Source organism: Emydura macquarii, unplaced genomic scaffold (genome assembly GCF_026122565.2).
Source record: "Emydura macquarii macquarii isolate MOO-44397 ecotype Brisbane River unplaced genomic scaffold, CSIRO-AGI_Emac_v2 contig_2292, whole genome shotgun sequence".
In the NCBI taxonomy this organism is placed as follows: Eukaryota; Metazoa; Chordata; order Testudines; family Chelidae; genus Emydura; species Emydura macquarii.
This window is the reverse complement of record NW_027132429.1, coordinates 2,284,816-2,303,054: the sequence shown is the minus strand read 5'-3', so window position 1 is coordinate 2,303,054 and position 18,239 is coordinate 2,284,816. Positions and strand designations below refer to the sequence as shown.

Below are 18,239 nucleotides of genomic sequence, written 5' to 3'. Positions count from 1 at the left end.
GGCAGCTCGTTAGGCTATTAAGCTGTAGAGCCGGGGGCAGGGCCCCTCATGGGTCCCCTGCAGTGGGGGCCTTTCAGGGGCCATAGCCCGGCCCAGGTCAAGGATTCGCTCAGTTCAGCTTCCCTCCCACGCGGGTCCCAACCTGTCCCTTCATCTGCCCTGGAGCAGGCACCGGCTACAGCCTCTTGTCTGGCACCAAGCGGGGGCTGCCAGAGGGTGGCTGGGACCCACACGCGGCACCGCGGGCTGCCCCAGCACTCAGAGGGCAGAGGAATGCTGGGTGCCGCGGGGGTGCAGTGGCAGATCTGCGCCGGGGGAGCTGCAGGGGAGGGAGGCAGCATCTCACTCGCTTTGCTCCTAGGTTGACTGGACGGCTGCTCTGGTGGTCCCAGTGGAGCCGCTTGCCTCTAGGCAAGCCTGAGCCATGCTCTCAGGACCTCAGGCGGCAGCCACGGGTGCCAGGACTCCTGGGTTCCCACCCCAGCTCTAGGGAGGGGTGCGTTGGAGCTAGTGGTCAGGGGAGGGGAGTGGGCATCAGGACACCTGGGTCCTACTCCCGGTTCTGCGACTGCTTACTGTGTGACCGTAGCCAAGTCACTTTGCTCCTCCGTGCCTCAGTTTCCCCATCCATAAAATGGGGCAAAGGACCCCTCCCTCCCAGGCAGTCGATGTGAGGCACAATTCCTTAGCAGCCGTGAGGTGCTACAGGGGCCGGACCCCATAAGACGGCGACCCCGCATGGCAGATGTCCCCTCAGTCCAGCCATAAAGAGAACCCTGGCTCTCTGGCTGCTCAGTTCAACGGCCCACCTCTGGGCCTCATTTATTCACGGACATGGACACTGATCTGGAGAGCTCAGCTGGTAAAACCAGGCTCCCCAGTGCCCCGGTAAATAAACCATCATTTCCCGTTCCCCTCCGCAGGGACCTCACCTCCTGGGGCATCCAGCTGAGTCCCTCAGCACGCGGGTTCCAGGCCAGCGTTCCCCTCACCAGTCTGCACCCGACCGGACCCGTCCTCTGACTCCTCTACCCACACCGCAGCCCACCGGCTCAGTCTCCCGGCACTGGCTGCCGCACCTCCCCTGGCCGCCTCTTAACCCCAGGTGGGAGGCAGCTGATCACAGGCACACCCGGCCCTGCCCTGCCTTAAAGGGGCCAGTCACCGCGCGACAGGCCCTTCGAGAGCCCTGAAAGCCCCTGCTTTGTTTGCCCCCACGCAACGCGAGGCCGGGCGCCGCGGTTAAAAGAATACGTATACGTGTCAGTACACAAACACAGCGCAGCCTTTGCGCAGCTCAGAGCGAGAGCAGGCCTGGAGTACGGGAGAAAGGCAGCCGGTGGAAGAGGGAAACTAAGCGGGCCCTGATACCAAGGTGATGGGCTGCTGGCGCTTAGATGGGGAGGGGGGGGTCTGGAGTCTCCCACAAGCTCTGGGATGAGGGTGGGGTCTAGTGGTTGGAGCGGGAGGGATGGGTGTCAGGACTCCTGGGTTCTAGCCCCCGCTCTGGAAGGGGAGTGGGGTTTAGTGGTTAGAGCAAAGGGTGCTGAGAGGCCAGAGAGGCACTCACGCTCCATGGGCCAGTCAGTCTTTGGCCTGTCCGCTACGGAGGGGAGGAGGTTGTCGAAGAGGGATCCATTCTACCAGCAAACTCAGTCCACCGGGCAGGAACAGCTTGGTCCCTGCAGAATTAAGGCCGGCTGGGCGCGGCGCGGCTTAGAGAGGCAGGGTCCATGTCCCATTCCCTGCCCCTGTGAGCCAGAGTGTCCCGACCTGCGCTCGGAGAGGGCATCCCCTACAGGGAAAGGCCCTGCGTCCCAGTCTCTGGTCCCGAAAGCCAGGCAGTCCCGGCTGGGTCCTGCAGCGTCTGGGGCAGAGCCACGTGGGACTGGACGTTCTCCCCCAGCCGCTGCCCTCAGGCCAGTCCCAGCACCTCCTCCAGGGTGGGCATGAAATGTTTCTCGTAGCCGGAAATGACGGGTGTCGGTGTCGGCTCTCCCTGCTCCTCCTCCAGCGTGGAGCTGCCTGTCCCCAGCTCCTCTGTCCTGGGCCCGTCGTCGGCCCCCTCACGGTGGGGCAGGGCGGGCGGGAGAGACTCCAGCTGGGACAGAGTTGAGTAGCCCTGATTCTTGTGCTCTGCTGGCTCCCTGATATCGAACTGAGTGATGGGGGGCTCCTCCGCGGCTTGGCTCTGCACCAAAGGCCCCATGCAGTTGTGGGGATCCTGGCGAAAACACAGCATGAGAGCAGCCATCTGACACCCTAGCGACCGGGAGTTCCCTGCCAAAGCTGGGCATGGAACCCAGGAGTCCTGGCTCCCAGTTGCCCCCGCCATGCTAACCAGTAGACCCCACTCCCCTCCCAGAGCTGGGGACAGAACCCAGGAGTCCTGGCTGCCAATACCCCCTGCTCTAACCACTACACCCTATTCCCCAAACACTGGTTGTCCAGGCCTGACTCGATTCCTTCTCGTCTGACCTGCCTCCCGTGGCCCCAGTGCGGAGAACGGGGACTGGTCACGGTTCCTAAGCCGGACCCCCCCCATCTCACCCTGTCTACCTCGTGCAGCATGATCCTGCTGTGGACCGGATCCGGGACCTTCTCCCAGCACCATCGGGGCAGCACCTTCTGGCACAGGGTGAGCAGCCTGCAGGCGAGAGGCGGGAGGATTTTTAAGAGCCAGGCGAAAGCCCGGGGAGGGTGGCAGCGACGAGGTACGGACATTGCCAGCCAGGGAGTTTTCAGCTCTCTGGCAATTCCAAAAAAAAAACCAATCGAAAAAACGTTTCAGGTTGAAACTGAAATTCTTCTACAGTTTCGACTGACTGCGAAGTCAAAACAGCCCCTCCGCCCCCCATCGTGTGGGGCTGAAAACCACCATTCGGGGCGAAACGAAACGTCTCGATTGCCTGTCGAGCGTCTTTTGAACGTTGCTGCGTTTGCTCCCAAAGAACCAGAAGGATGTTTCTCAACAACAAGTTGCTTTGGGCTGAAAAAGTGGAAATATTTCAACACCTTAACATTGTGGGGCGGGGATTGTTCGCGATGTGCCACACGGCAGAACAGCCCCGAATTCGCCGAGCACGCTGGCGTCGCGGACTCTGCATTTTTCACCAAAAAATGGTTCCGCTGAAAAATGACGTCTGGCTCTGTGTGTCCCGCTGGGGGGGGGGGAGGGGGCGGCGAGCAGAGCATGGCACGGTGTGGGCACCCTAAGGGTTAAAAATAACCTCCAGGGTGACTTAGGTCCCGGGGGGGCTCACAGCCATCCAGGGTACCCCACTCCCCTCCCCGACCAGCATTCTTACTTCGCATGCAGGACAACTCCCACGATGCAGGCCAGGACAAGGAGGAAACCCACTGTCAAGAGGGAAGCCAGGACAGCCTCCCAGTGGGAATCTGCAGGGAGGAGAAGCATGTGTGACTCTGTCCCTAGATCTCCCCCGGCGGGCACTCCCTGCCCCCCACCTGGAGGGGAGAGCGAAGCGCGGCCCAGAGAGGGCAGGGTCCACCCAACCCCTAACATGGTACCTCTACAATGGGATCTGAGCCACGCACACTGGTGCCCTCGCCCGCATGCTGCAGGGGCATAGAGTGAGATGAAGACTCAGCAAGGAAGGACGTGGCTACTGGAACGTCCCGGATCCTTTCCTTTGAGGATCCCGAAGCACTAAACAAATAGCGAGGTATGGGGGTTGCACTCAAAGGCAGCCACCTCTGGGATGGAACACGAGAGCTGCTCGGTGGCCCCCAGCAACGATGCGTGGAGATTGCTCTGCCAGCGCTGAGATGCAGCTGTCTCTGGGGTGGGGCATGGCCACTGTTTACACAGGGATCTTCCAGCTGGTGCTAAGATGCACCTGCCTCTGGGGTGAGGCGCGGGGGCTGATGAACAGCTGATGAGTTTGGCTGAGACACTGCAGCTGACCCCACCCTGAGTCTTGCAAAAAACACCTTGGGATCTTTAAAGATCACAAGTGGTCAGGGGCTCAGACAGCGCCCCTTAGCCCGGCCCGGGAGTCCGCATCCTGCAGCACAGTGCACGCTAGCCCCACGCTGGGGGCAGCACCGACTGTGTGGGGATAGCACCCCACGCCCTGGCGTTCCCGGGTCTCCCACCCAAGCACCAACCCCCTGACCTCGCTTAGCCCATGCGTCCCCAGCAGACGGCAGCCTGGGGGCAGTGGCGTTCCCACCTGGCATGTGGAAGAGGTGGATGGAGCTGGCGTTTCCTTCCCCAGCTGAGGTGGAGCCTGTCATCCAGAGCTGGTAGGAGGTCCCGGGCTCCAGATCCGAGAGGTTGTAGCTTGTCTCTGTAGCAGCGACTGCACAGGGGACGAGACACACGTGAGCCAGGAGGCCGGAGGTCTCCGCGTCCCTATGGCCCCCAGCCCCTCCTCTCCCGACTCAGAGCGCAGGGGACGGGACAGCTGGCCTTCCTGTCTGAGGCTAGTGCCCCTTCTCCACTCCCAAGGCTTGGCTCAGTTCCTGTCTTCACTAGCACCCCCTCTACATACAGGATAAAAGTCTCACTACTTCTGCCAGCAGAGGGAGGAACTCCTTTAGCTCGGAGACCCCCAGGCTCAACTCCGGCCGCTGCCCCACCTACGATATCGGCTCAGTTCCCACCAGGCCCATGCTGCCGGGGTGTTGCCTGTTCCCACAGCCCCGCGGACCCATGGGGAGGGACCCCAGGTCCCCGGGGTGGCACTTACTGGGCCCGTAGGTCTGCCGGCTCCCCGTGGGCGTCTCAAGGTAGAGGGTGTAGTGGGTGATGTGCCCGTTGCGCTGCGCCAGGGGGATCTCCTCCCAGGAGATGATGGATGCTATCTTGGAGACGCTACGATCCTGCAGGCCCCGGGGCCCTGCCGATGGCACTGGGGAGAGGAGCGGGAATGGGCTGTGAGTGACAGCCAGCGGGACCCATTCCTCCCTCACCTCCGAGCTCCCGCCAGCCCCAGATCCCGGCTGGGCCCTCAATCCATCCACCCAGCTCCCACCCAACTTCGGCCAGTCCAGGCAGGACAAGGGCTGTGCACCTACCTCCTTCCTGGGCGTAGGCTCGGACAGGGGCCGATGCACCGAAGCCCTGGGGATACAGCCCGTACACCCGGACCTGGTACGGCACCTGTGGCCTGAAGTCGCCTGGGGCAGGGGAGCGAAGGGAGATGGGGTCAGTCCCCGGGGGGATACTGCCCTGTCCTGGCTTAGAAGCACAAAGCAGAAACTCCCTGCCCTTCTCGGGCACGTCACCACCTAGCCCCACAACCCCGGCCTCCCCTCCCTGGCCTTGGGGCAGCAGGAGTCCGAGTCTCACCTTACAAATGGGGAAACTGAGGCATCCAGCAATTTTGTGCAGGAGCCCGGGAGCTGACTCCCAGCCCTCCCCCCTCTCGCCCGTAGACTGACCCCAGTCCCCACCCAGAGCCAGCAATAGAACCCAGAAGTCCTGGCTCCCAGGCCCTCCCCCTCCCCCCCCGGCTCTAACCACTAGATCCCACTCATACATGCACAGGGCCTGAAAGTTGCTCAGGCCCTTTGTTTTCCCAGCAGAGGGTCAGGATCGGGGCAGGGCGAAGCAGCCCCTGGCCCCCCACGCTGCAGCATTCAGAGGTCTCCGCAGCTGGGCTCCCCCCGTACCTGTCAGCAGGGCGCTGCGGGCACCCGCTGGCCTGCGCACCCAGCTCAGCGACGCCGCCTTCGAGCCGCTGCACTCCTTGACCCACTCCACCAGGTACTCCGGGGCCTCCCCTTCCCGCGGGTCCTTGCCGGGCTCCCAGGTGACGCGGAGAGCCTGCCCCTGCTCGGCCGCAGCCCGGATCCCCTCCGGGGCGGGCAGATCTAGGGGAATCCACATGACCCATCACAGGGCGCAGCTCCCCCTAGGGCAGTGGTTCTCTGGGGACCTCCTGCGCCGAGTTAGGGATGCTGTCTCGTTGCTAGCGCTGCCGGGAATGGGACTCGGGGCCCTTCCCCTCTAGGGGGTGTGACCCTGGGGCAGGGGACTGGCTGGCTCAGGGGGCAGGGAATGGGGCAGGGAGCCTTCCTCCTGCCGGGGGCGTGAGCCTCAATCTGGCCAGCCGCCCCCGCCCCGCCCGCGCTGTCCTACCCTGCTGCTCCCAGCTGAGGTTGGCAGGCTGCGTCCGCCCGACGTGGTTGTTTGCCGAGATCCAGACGTGGGTGGTGCTGGAGGGGAGGCTGGCGCGGCAGCAGGGGGACTCCAGGCGGCTGTCGGTGCCGTCGCTGCCCGCCCGGAGCGTGATGCTGTAGCTGCGAATGACGCCCCTGGCTGCCCTGGGATCAAGTGGCTGGGAGGGAATCCAGCAAAGGGTTAAAGCAAACGGATGAGTATCCCATCCCCTCACTCCCGCCCCCCGGATGGAGCTGCCCCTTGTGCTTGCCCCAGCTCGGCCCCCTGGTGCCTAGGCGTCACCTTGGCCACCCCTGCAATGCAGCCACCTCTGGGGTGGGACGTGGCCATGGCTTAGCAGCTGTGCAGACACGTGGCCCATCAGTTTAGGACAGGAAGTGGAGGCGAAGGGCGTGTCCAGAAGGGGAAGCCAATCAGAATTAAGCCAGAACATTGGGACACACACCCCTAGTCATGTGACAGTGGAGCTTATCCAATGGGACTGGACCCCCGGCACCGTTGGGGAGGGGGAAGCAAAGATTCCTGCAGCCCCCGACCCCTTTGTTCCCTGGGCCGCTCACCTTCCACAGCAGCAGCAGGCTGGGCTCTCCGGACCCAGGGTGGCTGGCCGCTCGCCACACATCCACCAGGCCCACCGGGGCTAAGGGCAACAGAGGAGGCCGCGGCATCAGAGAAGAAGCTGGGGTCGCTCCAGGGCAGGGAGGGTGTACAGGGTACGACGGGGGCTCTCCGGAGCCAGGAAGGCACCGGGCCCCTTTTCTGAGAGGGGCATTCCCCTGACTGCCCAGGGCAGGCCTCTGCATTTAGCATTGCAGGGGGACACTCAAGAGTTATCCCGGTTTAACGGAGAGGGAAACTGAGGCACGGAGTCGTTGAGGAGTGACCTGCTCAAGGACACACTGCAAGTCAGTGGCAGAGTCAGGATTGGAACCCAGAAAGCCTGACACTCAGTTCTTTCATCTTCCTCTTCCTCTCCCATTACTAGACCCCATTCCCCGCCCAGAGCTGGGAATAGAACCAAGGAGTCCTGGCTCCCAGCCCCCTGTTCCAACCACTAGACACCCCTCCTCTCCCATAGCTGGGAATAGAACCCAGGAGTCCTGACGGTTGCCTCCGTACTGACTACACCACATCTGACTCTCCTCCGCGGGGCAGGTGTTTTGCTCCAGTGAGCTCAGGGCCTCGCGTACCAGCCTCAGGGGTCTGGAAGGCCAGGGATGGGCTCCAGTTGCTCCAGACGCCCTTCCGGTCGTTAGGGATACAGCGCGCCTGCACCTCGTAGGCGGTGAATGGCTCCAGGCTGGAGAACTCATAGCTGCTGGGCTCAACGTCATCCTCTTGCACCTGCCAGGGATAACAGCACCAAGAGCGATGGGGACGCCCTAACGAGGGCGGGGGGGGGGGGGACTGCAGGGCTCTGGGGAGCCAGGTGGAAGATCTGGGCGGGGAGTGACGTCTAGTGGTTAGGATGGGGGGTGGGTCTGGGAGTCAGGACTCCTGGGTTCTGTCCCCAGCTCTGGAAGGGGAGTGGGGCCCAGTGGTTCGAGCAGGGAGAAAGGGAGGCTGGAAATCAGGACTCCTGGGGGGGCGGGGTGTCTCATGTTGCATTGGCAGGCCCCTGAGCTGTGCCGCCCAGACGATCAAGACTCATTGGCTGACAGGGTGATCTTTGGCTGTACCGGGCTCCATCCGAGCCAGAGAGGCCCCGGCGCAGGAGGGATTCTCAAGCGGCCACAGCCTCCCAGTATAAGGGCTTGCGAGGCCTAAGCGTAACTGGGAGTCAGGACCTGTCATTCTATCACCACTCCCAGTAGGGGGGGAGGGGAGGGTGTAACAGGCCCTGCTGTGTTGTGAGCAGGATCCGAACCCAGGACGCTAGCACTAGCATGCAGGCCTCCACCACTTGAGCTGAAGGAGGAACTCTCTTATCTAGCAGCAGTAGAAGGCTGCTATCCCAGCGGACGCCCTTTCCCCCCACGCCCACACCTTGCAGTCCTGGCACGCAGACTCACCTTGATCCAGCTGGAGGCCCCAGACATCCGGTAGCGAAGGTCGCAGGCCAGGCTGCTGGAGGAATGCTGGGGCCAGCCGGGGTTTGTCCAGCTCACAGTGACCACAGGGGTGACGTCCACTAGGCCCAGTTCAGGGGGATCGGGCTTCACTGGAACCAACACAATGGAGAAAGGGAAAGTAGGAGCCAAGAGACCTGTCTCCCAGGCCCCCTATCTCTAACCACGCTCCCCTCCCACCCCTGGGAATAGGACCCAGAAGTCCTGACTCCCAGCCCCACCCGATCTAACCACTGGTCCATTTCCAGAGGATTTTCCTTGGAAAGAAGCTAGACGAAATTAACACAAAATCCCAATGGGGCCCGACAGCCTGACCCCCAGCCCCTCCTCCCCCAGCTCCCCACCCTGCCCCCCACCATTTGCTCCTAGGGGCAGGGGAGGAGCTGGGCTGGGATGTCTGGTGCCCGGCAGTGGTGTCTCCCCGCCCTGACCCTGCCTGGCTTACCTCTCTCATCCAGGGTCAGAGTTAGCCTTGGCCTGAGCTGGGTCCCGTCACCAGTCTCCAGCCACACATCATAGCGCTCGCTGTGCGTCAGGTCGCTTCTTCCAATCGCCACCCAGCTCTGGCCAGCCGGGGCCTGGAAACTCCGGGTCTGGTTGCGTTTGCTGTCAGAGGAAATCCGGGAATAAACTGAGGAGCCAGATCGTACGAGAGCGCAGAGCTGGGAATACAACCAAGAAGTCCGGCCCCTCAGCCCCCTGCTCTAACCTCTAGGCCCCACTCCCTGCCCAGGGGCTGTTCTGGGAGCCGGGGGCTGGATGAGCAGTGGGTGGTGTTATACTCACAACTTCAGGCTCTGGTAGTGGAGGGTGTAGGTGGTGTTGGCACCCGAGCCCGTCCTGCTGGGCCACGAGCAATTCATGCCCCCGGTGGGGCCCATCTGGTAACATGCCAGCCCCTGGGGCGTCTCTGGGTCACCTGTAGCTAAGCAAACGTCAGCCTGCAGCTGTCTGAGGAGGCCGGGGGGCTGGATGCATCGATCACACCCTGCCTCCCAGTCCCTGCTCCTCCCCTGCCCAGAGCTGGGAAAAGAACCCAGGAATCCTGAGGCCCAGTGCCCCAGATCTAACCATGAAATCCCACTCCAGCCCCAGGCCTGGGGATAGAACCCAGGGTTCTGAGCCCCTGCCCCGAGCACCAGTTTGCAGACAGTCACTCAGGCTCCGGTAAGATGCCCCACCCGTGCTTTCACCCCGCTCAGCACTTCCTGCAGAGCACAACAGGTCTAGGGCTCTGTCCTCTGGCGGGGAGGGGAGGCCCGGGCGGGCCCGCTGAGCCTTCCCCTCATCTGTCTGCAGCAGCCGCAGCTCCGCGCCTCGCGCTGGCCCCAGCGAGGTTAGCAGCAGAGATGGCAGGAGCAGAAGCCTCTGTCGTGTCTCCTGCCCACACCACAAGCGTTCCACCAAGCCAAACGGTTACAAACCACAGAGCGCCAGCGCGCCGAGTGTAGCATGGCCGGGGGCAGGGAGGGGGTGTCTGCTTGTGGGGCTAACCTAGATCCTCTTTTACTGTGTTTCCAACCGCTCAGTAGAGCTCCCATGCTGAGCCAGCCGGATCCCTGGATGGGAAAGTCAGGGTGCTGCAGGGAGTGTGTGTGTGTGTGTGTGTGTGCGTGTGCGCGCGTGCGCGGGGAGGCTGTCGCGGTCCATTGGGGCAGCTGCAGCCTGGTGGGGCCGGGACCTGAGCCTCAGAGAGAGCAGGGGTCCGACGCTGACAGCACCCGGATTGGCTTTCCATCCATGCCCAGCAATAGACGCTTAAGGAGCCACTCCTGATTTACCCCCGTGTGAACGAAATCAGAATCAGGACTTGGGAGTGGTGGGAAATGGACATGGAGCTCTCACCTTCTTGAAAGCCAAGGGTCTGCAGCGCCAGCAGCAAGAGGCACGCTTCCCTCCACCTCTGCCTCATGGCTTCAGCCCCCCGTGGGGATCAGAGGCACCTGGTTAGCCACCTAGGAAGCAAGGAGCCGGGGTGCGTACACCGGTGAGTGCCTCCCACGTCCCAGCCGGTAGCTGAGACTCCCAGTGGTGGGCACATGCCTTAGCGCACCCTGTCTGGCCTCTGCTTTTGCTGGCGGTCCCCTGGGAGGTCTCAGAAATGCCGCTCCCTCCGCCTTTAATTTACAGATCCCCCAGCTGTAAAACGGGGCTAGTGATCCTGGGTTCCCGTGGGAAGTGCTGGGAAAGCTACTGATTCACAGGGTCCCAGGCCAGATGGGACCATTGTGCTCCTGTGCTCTGACCTCCTGGATAACACCAGCCGGAGAACATCCCCCAAAGCGACTCCTAGAGCAGAGCTTTTAGAAACACATCCCACCCTGATCTAAAAATTGTCAGTGATGGAGAATGTGTCACCCCCCATGGTAAGTTGTTCCACTGATTAATCGCCCTCAGTGTTAAAAAAACATGCCGTATTTCCAGTCTGAATGTATCTAGTTTCAACTTGCAGCCCATGGATCTTGTTAGACCTTGGTCCGCTAGACTGAAAAGCCCGTTATCCAATAGTACAGGTACGGACCGATTGGGATCAGATCGCCCCTTCACCTTCTCTCTGTTCAGCTAAATAGATTTGAGCTCCTCAAAGGCGGGTTTTCTAACCCTTTAATCAGACTCACAGCTCTTCTCTGACCCTGTCTCCAGTTTATCACCATCCTTCCTGAATCGTGGGCACCGGAACTGGACCCAGGATTCCGGCAGCGGACGGTCGCACCAGTGCAAATAGAGGTACAATAATCTCTCTGCTCCTCCTCGAGATTCCCCTGTTCATGCACCCCAGGATCCCATTATCCCCTATGACTCCCCAAATCTTTTCAGAGTCCCAGCTTCCCAGGGGACAGTCCCCCATCCCGCAAGTATGGTCAACATTCTTTGTTCTGAAATGTAACAGCTACATCGGGCCGTTTAAAAAGGCATCTTGCTTGCTTCCCCCAGTTTACCAAGCGATCCAGATTGCCGTGAATCAGTGACCTGTCCGCTCTGTTATTTACCTTTCCTCCAATTTCTGAGTCATGGGCAAACTTTATCAGTGATGACTTGGTTTTCTTCCCGATCGTTAATAAAAATGTTAAATAACACAGGGCTAAGAGCAGATCCCTGCTGGAGGCTAGAAACACAACTGCTTGATTCTGATTCTGCGCCTACATTTTGAGAACTATCAGTTAGCCAGTTTTTAATCCATTTAACGTGTGCCATGCCCATTTTGATGAGAAGCACTATATAAAAGCTAGGGATTCATTATTAACTATTATTATTTAATTGCAGGGTTTAACCCAGATAGGCACTATTTAAATAAACAACTCAGCATTTTCCCCTCTCGGTTCATCAGCATCTCTGGGAGCACAGGCTCTCCAGTCACCCACAGAATCTTCTCACGGGAGGATGGGGGAGGAAATAGCAGGGGAGACAAGAAGTCTTAAACTGCTCCCAATAACTAAAGGAAAAGAATAAAAATCAAGTCCACAAACTCCAACCCACAGAGAGATTTGACCCTCCCAAAAGGGGAAGGGCCGGAAACATCGTGAAATCCACTTGGGACTTTGCTATTGCCCAGATTCCACGTTGACGGGTGGCAGGACAAAGCTGTAAGATGGAGGCGAGCTCTACATTTCTAAAGCCAAAAATAAATAAAAGAGCAGAACAAAATAAAAAGAAAGAAAGGGGGGGAGTTTGAAGGGAAACAAATGACACGGGGAAGAACAAAGGAGGCGCAGAGCCTCAGCGTGCACCTCTTCACAGCCTCGGTTCTCTCTCTCACACAGAGAGCACATCGATCTGGATCAGCAGCAAGGTCCATCTAGCCCGTGTCCCACCCCCAACAGTGCTTGGCACCAGCTGTTCCAGAGGACGGTTTCAGAACCCTGCAGAGGGGGGATCGCTGGCCCAAAGGAAAGGTCCTTCCTGACCCCTTATCGGCTTCTGCCCAGAAGCTGGAAGTTTATAAATCCCTTGGGCAAAATGCCCGTTGGCTTCCCTAGGGCTAGGATTCACCCCTTGGATGCTCTCTTTCCATATAAGTGTCCGATCCCGCGGTTTGCAATCCCGTTACGTTTTTGGATCAATGTGATCTCGTGGCAAAAACTAACCTTGACTTCAATTGTCATTGTCTTTATTACCTTGATTTCCAGCCCCCCTCCTCTAACCACTAGATACCACTCCCCTCCCAGAGCCAGAGATAAACAAAATCCCGAAGTTCTGACTCATAGCCCACTGTGTTTCTAACCACTAGATACCACTCCCCTCCCAGAGCTGGGAATAGGACCCAGGAGACCTGATGTCCAACCCCTTTGCTCTAACCACTGGTCCCAACTCCCCTCCCAGAGCTGGGAATAGGAACCCAGGACTCCTGACTCCCAGCCCCGCCCCTGCCGCTAACCCGTAGACCCCACACCCCTTCTGGTGCCAGGGTGAGAATCCCGTGTCCTGGCTTCCAGCCCCCTCCTCCTCTAACCACTAGGCCAAACTCCCTGGCCAGAGCTGGGGATTCGATCCAGGGGTCCCGACCCTTGGACTCGGCGGTGGCTTTCCACGTCTTCTCCCCTGCTGACCGCTGCGACCCCCCAGCCACAGCCCCGGCGAACGAGTAGCCGGAGAGATTTTCCTCGTACCCGCCCGCCCCTGCCATTGCTGCCCTCCAGCCCCCCAGATCCGGGGCCAGCTCCCCCCGCCCCCCATCCTGACCCCTCAGCCAACACCGCCCCGCCTCCACTCAGCATCCGAACCCCAGCACCTATTTGGCTCGAAGCGGAGTCGGCGGCCGCGTTTCCCACGTAGCAGGAAAATCAAACAGAGGGAGCGGAGCCGGAGCCGGAGCCGGGGGAAGCAGCCCCGCATGCCAGGGGCTCAGGCGGTCCCGGCCGCCGGTCCCTGGGGCCCGCCGGCCGCGTCCATCGTGGAGCCGAGCCGCGGGGACAAAGCGGCTGGCGGAGAGTGAACAGGAAAGAGTCTGCAGCCGGGCAGGAAGCGCTGGGTTGCACACACACAAACACACACACACACACACCCGCGCGCGCGCTGAGCGAGCTGCACAAGACACACACACACACGCTGAGCGAGCTGCACCACACACACACACACACGCTGAGCGAGCGGCACCAGACACAGACACACACACACGCGAGCGCTGAAAGCAGCTGCCGAGTCGCCGGAACAGGGCCCGTCAGAGTTTCCGAGGTCCGCAGCATCCCCGGGCGGCTCGGCTCGGCAGGCGCCGGAAGGCGGGTGGGGCTGTTGGCTTAGCGGCCGCGCTAACCGTGGGGCGCAGGCCGGGGGCAGGCTGCAGCCGCGCTGGGAATCCCCCGTCCAGCGCCGGCCCCGTGCGCCCGGCAGAGCCGAGGAATCCCGGCTTCTGGCCGCCCCAGGCGTAGTCCAAGGCAGAGGTACCCCCTGCTTCTCTGGGGCTAAGGGGTTTCCTTTACCCACTTCTTTGTTTTTTAACCACTAGACACTGAGCTATGCCCTGCTCTAACCACTAGACCTCACTCCCCTCCCAGCAACAGGTTTAAAACCCAGCAGTCCTGGCTTTCACTTCCCTGCCCCGACGCTAACCACTAGACCACAGGCCTCTCCCAGAGCCTGTGAGAGAAGCCAGGAGTCCTAACTCCCGGCCTCCCCCCCTCCAGCTCTAACCACTAGCTCACATTCCCCTCCCACAGCCAGGAACACAGTCCACAGGTCCCACGTCCCAGTGCCCCCTCCTAATCTATCCGCTAGGGAACACTCCTCTCCCAGCGCTGGGGACAGAACCCCGGTGTCCTGACCCACAAGTCCCCGGCTCTAACCACTAGGCCATACTCTCTCCCACAGCAACATGCAGAACGGTTGAGCCCAGAGCTCTCGTTTCCTGTACCAAACACAAAGTGACGTTCCTTATCGGTGCCACACAGCGTACTGCGGGCAGCCGATAAAATCCTGCCGTGAGGAGATGCGAATGCAAAGAGGCGATGTGTAGGCGAAGAAAGACAGTCCGGACTCCTGGCTCCTATCCGCAGCTCTGGAGGGGAGTGGGCAGTGCCAGGGGCGGGAGCCGGGGCTCCTGGCTTCTATTCCCAGCACTGGGAGGGGAGTGTGGTGCAGTGGTTAGCACTAAGGTAACTGACCACCTGATGGAGGGTCAATGTTGATCAGACCCAAGGAGTTTAAAGCTCTTTGATCTACCTAGCAGCCCACCCCCTGGAGTCTCCAAATCACGGGGTCCTGCCCCGGGCCCATGTCTGCTCATTACCTCGAAAAGCCTTTTGCTAAGTGAAAACCTCTTTTCTCTGAGCCTGGCCAAAGGCCGTGGGGCCCCTGGGTCCTGGGGGATTTATGGGGTGTGTTACGGTGGTGCCTAGGTGACCGTCACAGACTAGGACCCCGCTGTGCTCGGGGCTGGACCAACGCAGGGGCTTGAGCGCGTCCCTTGCAAGTGGTTTTGTGCTATCGGCCCAGCTTAGCGAAATACCATCAGGGCTCCCTCCCCGCCCGCCTCCCCCAGCTGTCAGTCCCGGGGCCAGGGTGCTGGAAGAGCCGCCAGCCCCTCTGATGTTTGTTTAGCTTGCCCAACCCTCGCTATTGCTGCATCGATCGCCAGGGCAGACTGGAAGGGGGCGATAAGAGGAGACTCATTCCTGGAACTTGGCACACAAACGCCCCCGAAGGGAACCTGGGGAATTCTCACCCCGGGGGGGCTCCCACCAGGAAGGGTGACGGGGCATGGCTGGGGCACCAGCTACACCGCTTCCGGCCTCGCCCAGCAGCAGGCGCTACGGGAATGCTACGGGAATGCTGGCTGTGCAGGCAGCTCCAGGGGCGCTATCGGATGCTGCGGACGCAGCCAAGTGGCTCTGGTTTTCCAGCAGGCGGGAACGTGCAGCGCAGAGCACCTGGGCCGAGTCCAGCTCACACCGGTTGTTGCATTTGATCTTTTATTTAACCCTTAACAGACCGGCAAGAAGAGGAAAGGTGGGTGAGGGGGGCACAACAACTGGGACGAGGGGGAGGTTTGTTCATCCGGTTCCTTATTCTGTCCCAATCGACACTCAGCCTCCCATCACAACACGCCCCAGGCCCCCGGAGTCCACCACTGCCCCCTCCTTCCCCACGCCTTATAGTCTCACTGAAGTACCACCTGAAGGTCTCGCGCCAATGTGCAGCACCGTGTGCTGAACCCTGCCCCCCTCTCCCCGCCCCCCAGCCCCCCACCTCTAGCACAGGGAGCTGATCTCGCTCTTGCTGCACCCCCACTTGCAGCACGAGCTGCTCAGCCCTGCCACGACGTCCCGGACGGGGCGCTCGAAAGCCAGCTTTGTTCGGCGAGCCCGTGGCTCGGTTTTCCTCTCCACGTCTCGTGGTAGTCGGAGAGCTCCCGGTGGGGCAGTGTCCCGGGCAGGTGGCTGGCATCCCACTCGCTGGAGGCGGCTTCTGCGGAGTCTTCCCCTGCGGGGGGGCCACTCAGGATATCGAGGTCACCTGCAGCAATGGGAGGGAAGGGGTTACTGTGCAGAGAGCAGGGGGGGAGAACAGGGGACCTCGGCAGGCCGGTCACAACTTCCTGTCAGCAGCAAGACTAGAACTCAGTTTCTCCTGCCCCAGGAGCCCTGACCTCTCCACTTGAGTTAAAGGGAAAATCTCCCTCTTGCTGTTAGCAGTATAGGGCCTATGACACACAGACGAGCTGTTCCGATTCCGGCCAGCAGAGGTGGCCACACACGGCTCCCACCTAACATCATTCCGGTCTCTCTGCCTTCTCGTTCTGACACATGCACGTCTCTCTCCCAAAGACCCAAGAGACCCTGCCAGTAGGTCAGTCGTTACGCAGTATTGTTAGGTGTGTCAAAGTAAAACCTAGAGGCCTCATCATGCCAAGTACTTTACAGACACCCCCCTCCCCAAGAACGGGGCCCCCCATCACACCAGTCATTGTCTAGACACCCCCTCCTGTGTGAGCTTGGAGTCCCCCTGCCCCATTGTATGGGCATTGCACAGACAATGTGCCCTGTCCCCACAAAAAGATCAAAGTCCCCACGACACCAGGCGCTGCGAAGAACCCTCCTCCCCAGCTGACAGCAGGGTCTCCACTGAGCCAGGTGCTGCAGACATGTGGCGAGAGACAGTCCATGCCCTGAAGCTCTGAACAGAACCATATCCTCATTTTACAGCTAGGGAAACTGAGGCGCAGAGAGGGGAAGGGACATGCCCAAGGTCCCCCAGCCAGGCCAGTGGCTGAGCCAGGAATAGAAGCCTTAATCACAAGCTAACCCTTCGTATCCCGCAGTTCCCTGGAGGGGTAGTGTCCTGGACAGCTGAGCTGATTGTTACGGCGGGCGACCAGAAAAGCACCGTTAGCTAAATCCCGGCCCCTGAGCCTTTGCTGCTAGAGAAGGGAGAAGGTCTGGTTCACTCCAGGGCTCACAACAACCCACTGCATCCCTCAAGAGGTGGAAAAGCCAGGAGGGGTTTGACTCGGCTGCCGCCTCCTTCTGGCAGGGCAGCACGTGCAGTGGGAACAGCGGACGGGTCCCTGGTAGCAAATCAAACACTAGCCCCACGCCAAGACTACCTTCCCCAGGCAAAGGCTGGCACGCAGCATGGCCTCAGGCCAGCTTCTTTCAAGGAGGAAGCAGTAGGGAATCGACTCCCCGCTTTAACCTCTTCCTCCAGCGCTAACACTCACTGCAGGTGTAGCAGGGCAGGGCTGACGGAGCCCAGCACAGCTTGGTGACCGGTTCCTGGCCACGTACGGTTTGTGCCCCCCACCGATCCCCCCAGTGGTGGGGGAACAGGAAGGAAGTGTTGGCATCTTGGGAGAAAATTGTCATTGTCTTTTGACTTGTCACTGGAGCAGATCTGAGCCGGGATCTGCTGGAGAGGAACAAATGCGGGACCCTACATCTGCCTTTCTGCGTGTGCCGGGCCCCCTGTGCTGTTGCTAATGACTGAGCAGTGATCCACACGCTACCCCAGCAGCGCCGGGGGGAGCAGACACTTAGTCACTCCTGGACTGTGTCCAAATAACGGCCCCGCCAGAGCCTCGGCACGCTTTACCAACATTTCACAATCCCCACCCGGGAGGCTTATGGGAGTTATGGACATGTACCCTTGTTTTACAGATAGGGAAACTGAGGCACAGAGCGGGGCAGTGATGAGACAAGAGGTCGCGTTGCAAGTCAGTAGCAGAGCATGGAATGGAACCCAGCAGTCCTGACCCCCCACACCCCGCTTCTCTCTCAGGGCCAAGAACAGAACCCAGGAGTCCTGATGCGCAGCTCCCACTCCCCTCCCCTCGGGTACCCAAGAGCCACGCTCCTTCCCCTCCCCCCCAGGCCCTCGTCTCACCTGCCCGTCTCCAGCGGGAGCCCCCGCAGGTGAAGATGACGGCCCGGATGAACTCCCTTCCGCACAGCTTGAGGCCGTAGGGTGGGTTCCGGCCCTCGGCCCCCAGCCTCAGCTCCGAGGCCAGCGCCCCGAAAGCCAGCGCCAGGAGGAGCTTCTGCATGGCTGCCTGGGGCGGCGAGATGGACACCAAGGCCAGGCGAGCTCAGAGCTGTCGCCTGAGTCCCAGGGCGGCCCCCTTTATACCATCCGGCCCCCACTCCCCCCGGCGAGCCCCTCCGACAGAGCACAAAGGGTGGCCTTTGCCCATCGGCGCCATCTCCCCCATCAGCTGGGCGACTCACTGGCGTGGCACAGAGAGACCTTTCCCTGGGCGCGGGGAGGGCAGGGGGACATCAGCCCTGGGTGCCAGGGAGCGAGACGCTGATAACCTTTTGCTGCTTATCGCCATGCCACACGGCAGAAAGACAGACGGCTGCTGTGAGTCAGAGGCGGCCCCTGCCATTCCCGCCCCCCCCCCCCCCACACACACCTCTCCCCCCTCCATGCATGGATCATCCATTCAAACCCCTCGGTTATTCCCCCACCCCCACGATGAACGAGGCCAGTTTGCTTCCTGGAGCTGCCCACGCAGCGCTGCCGGGAAGGGCGGAAGCTCCCGCGGGTCCCGCTCCCTTGGACTGGATTCTCCCACCCTTTGTGAGGCC

General features: G+C 61.0%; 2 protein-coding genes across 6 annotated transcripts; both read right to left on the bottom strand.

The window, feature by feature from the left end:
• Positions 1–792: 792 nt before the first annotated feature.
• IL27RA (interleukin 27 receptor subunit alpha) lies at positions 793–10,274 on the bottom strand. Of its 5 annotated transcripts, XM_067560518.1 has the most exons (14): positions 10,066–10,273; positions 9,007–9,139; positions 8,666–8,826; positions 8,164–8,312; positions 7,342–7,495; positions 6,712–6,791; positions 6,110–6,308; positions 5,641–5,841; positions 5,044–5,145; positions 4,716–4,877; positions 4,197–4,325; positions 3,309–3,399; positions 2,560–2,647; positions 1,771–2,224 (listed from the first exon to the last, which is right to left on the bottom strand). In XM_067560518.1, the coding sequence occupies exons 1-14, from the start codon at positions 10,130–10,132 to the stop codon at positions 1,916–1,918; spliced, it is 2,025 nt and encodes a 674-aa protein (XP_067416619.1). In that variant the 5' UTR covers positions 10,133–10,273; the 3' UTR covers positions 1,771–1,915. The 5 variants fall into 5 exon arrangements, with proteins under 5 accessions (XP_067416617.1, XP_067416615.1, XP_067416618.1 ...); XM_067560516.1 differs by lacking the exon at positions 3,309–3,399 and having other exon boundaries at positions 793–2,224; positions 8,666–8,882; positions 10,066–10,271; XM_067560514.1 differs by lacking the exon at positions 3,309–3,399 and having other exon boundaries at positions 793–2,224; positions 10,066–10,270.
• A 5,130-nt stretch (positions 10,275–15,404) lies between these two features.
• RLN3 (relaxin 3) lies at positions 15,405–18,050 on the bottom strand. Its single transcript, XM_067560610.1, is given in 3 exon segments — positions 15,405–15,499; positions 15,502–15,669; positions 17,536–18,050. Coding segments are annotated over 3 exon segments (423 nt in total). The 5' UTR covers positions 17,696–18,050.
• Between the last annotated feature and the right edge of the window lie 189 nt (positions 18,051–18,239).

What these genes read in the sequence shown, in the direction of transcription:
- IL27RA (XM_067560514.1), bottom strand. Translation starts at nt 10,132, where the DNA reads ATGAGGCAGAGGTGGAGGGAAGCGTGCCTCTTGCTGCTGGCGCTGCAG. An exon ending in GGGCCTCCAGCTGGATCAAG is followed by an intron (nt 7,496 to 8,163) that starts GTGAGTCTGCGT and finishes TATCCCTGGCAG; the next exon opens with GTGCAAGAGGATGACGTTGA. An exon ending in CCGCAGCGCCCTGCTGACAG is followed by an intron (nt 5,146 to 5,640) that starts GTACGGGGGGAG and finishes CCCCTGCCCCAG; the next exon opens with GCGACTTCAGGCCACAGGTG.